General features: G+C 33.0%; 1 protein-coding gene across 1 annotated transcript; it reads left to right on the top strand.

Annotated features, from left to right (window-relative positions):
* The first annotated feature begins 220 nt into the window (after positions 1 to 220).
* LOC107380556 (olfactory receptor 52N5-like) lies at positions 221 to 1,183 on the top strand. Its single transcript, XM_015951858.3, has one exon. It carries the CDS (start codon positions 221 to 223, stop codon positions 1,181 to 1,183), a length of 963 nt encoding a protein of 320 aa, XP_015807344.2.
* The last annotated feature ends 562 nt before the right edge of the window (positions 1,184 to 1,745 follow it).

The following is a 1,745-nucleotide window of genomic DNA, read 5'->3' as shown; positions in this document are numbered from 1 at the left end:
TACGGAGAAAACTTACTTATTTACTGACTTTATGATTCATGATTTATTTACTTTTGCTAGCACAATTGTTAGACCCAACGAGTAAGCATACTCTTTACATTTTAATGCTTTGTGATTGGAATCTCTTTAGTTTTATTTATTGTTTTCATTAATTTCCTTGAATTATTACATTGAATTCCTGAAAGTCTCTTTACCTACTCTGTTTAGTGTAATCACAAACATGTTGCTCACTAACGTGACAACAATCAAAGACTTTTTCCTCGTTGGATTTCCTGGCCTGCTGCCAGAGTATTACGGGCTTGTGTCAGCTCTGCTCTTTTTGCTTTATTTGACTATAGCTGTGGGGAATATTTTCATCCTAGTGATTGTAATTTGTGAAAAGTCACTTCAAAAACCAACATATCTCATTTTTGGTCACTTAGCATTAAATGATTTGATATTTGGCACAGTGACTCTCCCGAAGGTGATATCAAAATACTGGTCTGACAACAGCATTATTTCATTCTATGCCTGTTTTATACAAACATACTTTGTTTACTTTTTAGCTGCAACACACTCTTTCATTTTGATGGTGATGGCTCTTGATCGTTTTATAGCTATTTGTGTTCCACTGCGTTACACATCACTTTTCACAAATACCACAGTAAACAGGCTTTGCGGGATATCATGGTTCATGCCTATTTCATGGATGATTGGCGTGGTTTGTGATACAATGAATCTACCATTTTGTAATTCAAACATAATTGTTCAGTGTTATTGTGACCTTAATTCAATAAGAAGCCTTTCATGTGAGAATGTACGAGCTAATGCAAGTCTAGCACTGGGATTTGCTATGTTTTCTTTGATAGTCCCTCTTGGATTCATCATTTTATCATATTCTTCTGTCATCATTGTTGTTCTGAGAAAGTCCTCTTCCATGGGTCGCATGAAAACCCTGTCTACCTGCACACCACAACTCATCATTATTGGTCTTTTCTATCTTCCAAGATGCTTCGTGTACCTGGCAAATTTTGTGGGATTCACGTTCAATATTTCACTTCATATTGTCATTGTAATGTTGTACAGTCATATACCTGCTGCTGTCAACCCACTCATTTACTGTTTCAAAACTCAAGACATCAAAGAAATGTTGAAAATTAAATGGTCTAGAAGAATAATACATGTTACTACAAAAATTACTTAAATACCCATTTTTTTAATGTGAAAGGACAAGTGTCAAAATATTTTTCTGACATCAGAAAGAATGTTTTCCGCTGCACACACTATGCCTGAGCAAATTTAAACATACCGGTAATTGTTTGTCAGCTACTGACAGGGGTCTAGAATTACTGTCATACTTTTCTTAGAATTATTTACAATTTCCTTTAATATTTCATTTGTAATTTTCCCTAATTTCTTATCTGTATTTATTCTCTGTATTTTGGTTTAATACACGTGAACTCAAAAAATTTGAATATTGTACAAAAATGTATGTAAAAGTTAAAGGGCCGAGTACCGAGTACATATGCATGATTATACTTTTTCAGGGGTCTGACATTTATGTGTCTCATCCTCATTCTCATCCTTGTTAAATTGATTACATGAAATAGTCTAGTTTTTTTTAGATTTTTCAAAATCTCATAATGCTGTTAAGTATAATCATCACAAGTATAACAAACAAAGGCTGGAAATATCTTGCTTTGCATTTTATGAGTCTATCATATATTAGTTTCACTTAAAAAAATAATTACTGAAATAAATAAAAT

This window comes from Nothobranchius furzeri, chromosome 13 (assembly GCF_043380555.1).
Source record: "Nothobranchius furzeri strain GRZ-AD chromosome 13, NfurGRZ-RIMD1, whole genome shotgun sequence".
NCBI classification, from domain to species: domain Eukaryota; kingdom Metazoa; phylum Chordata; class Actinopteri; order Cyprinodontiformes; family Nothobranchiidae; genus Nothobranchius; species Nothobranchius furzeri.
Note: the sequence above shows the minus strand (reverse complement) of the source record. Positions and strands in the feature narration are given on the sequence as shown.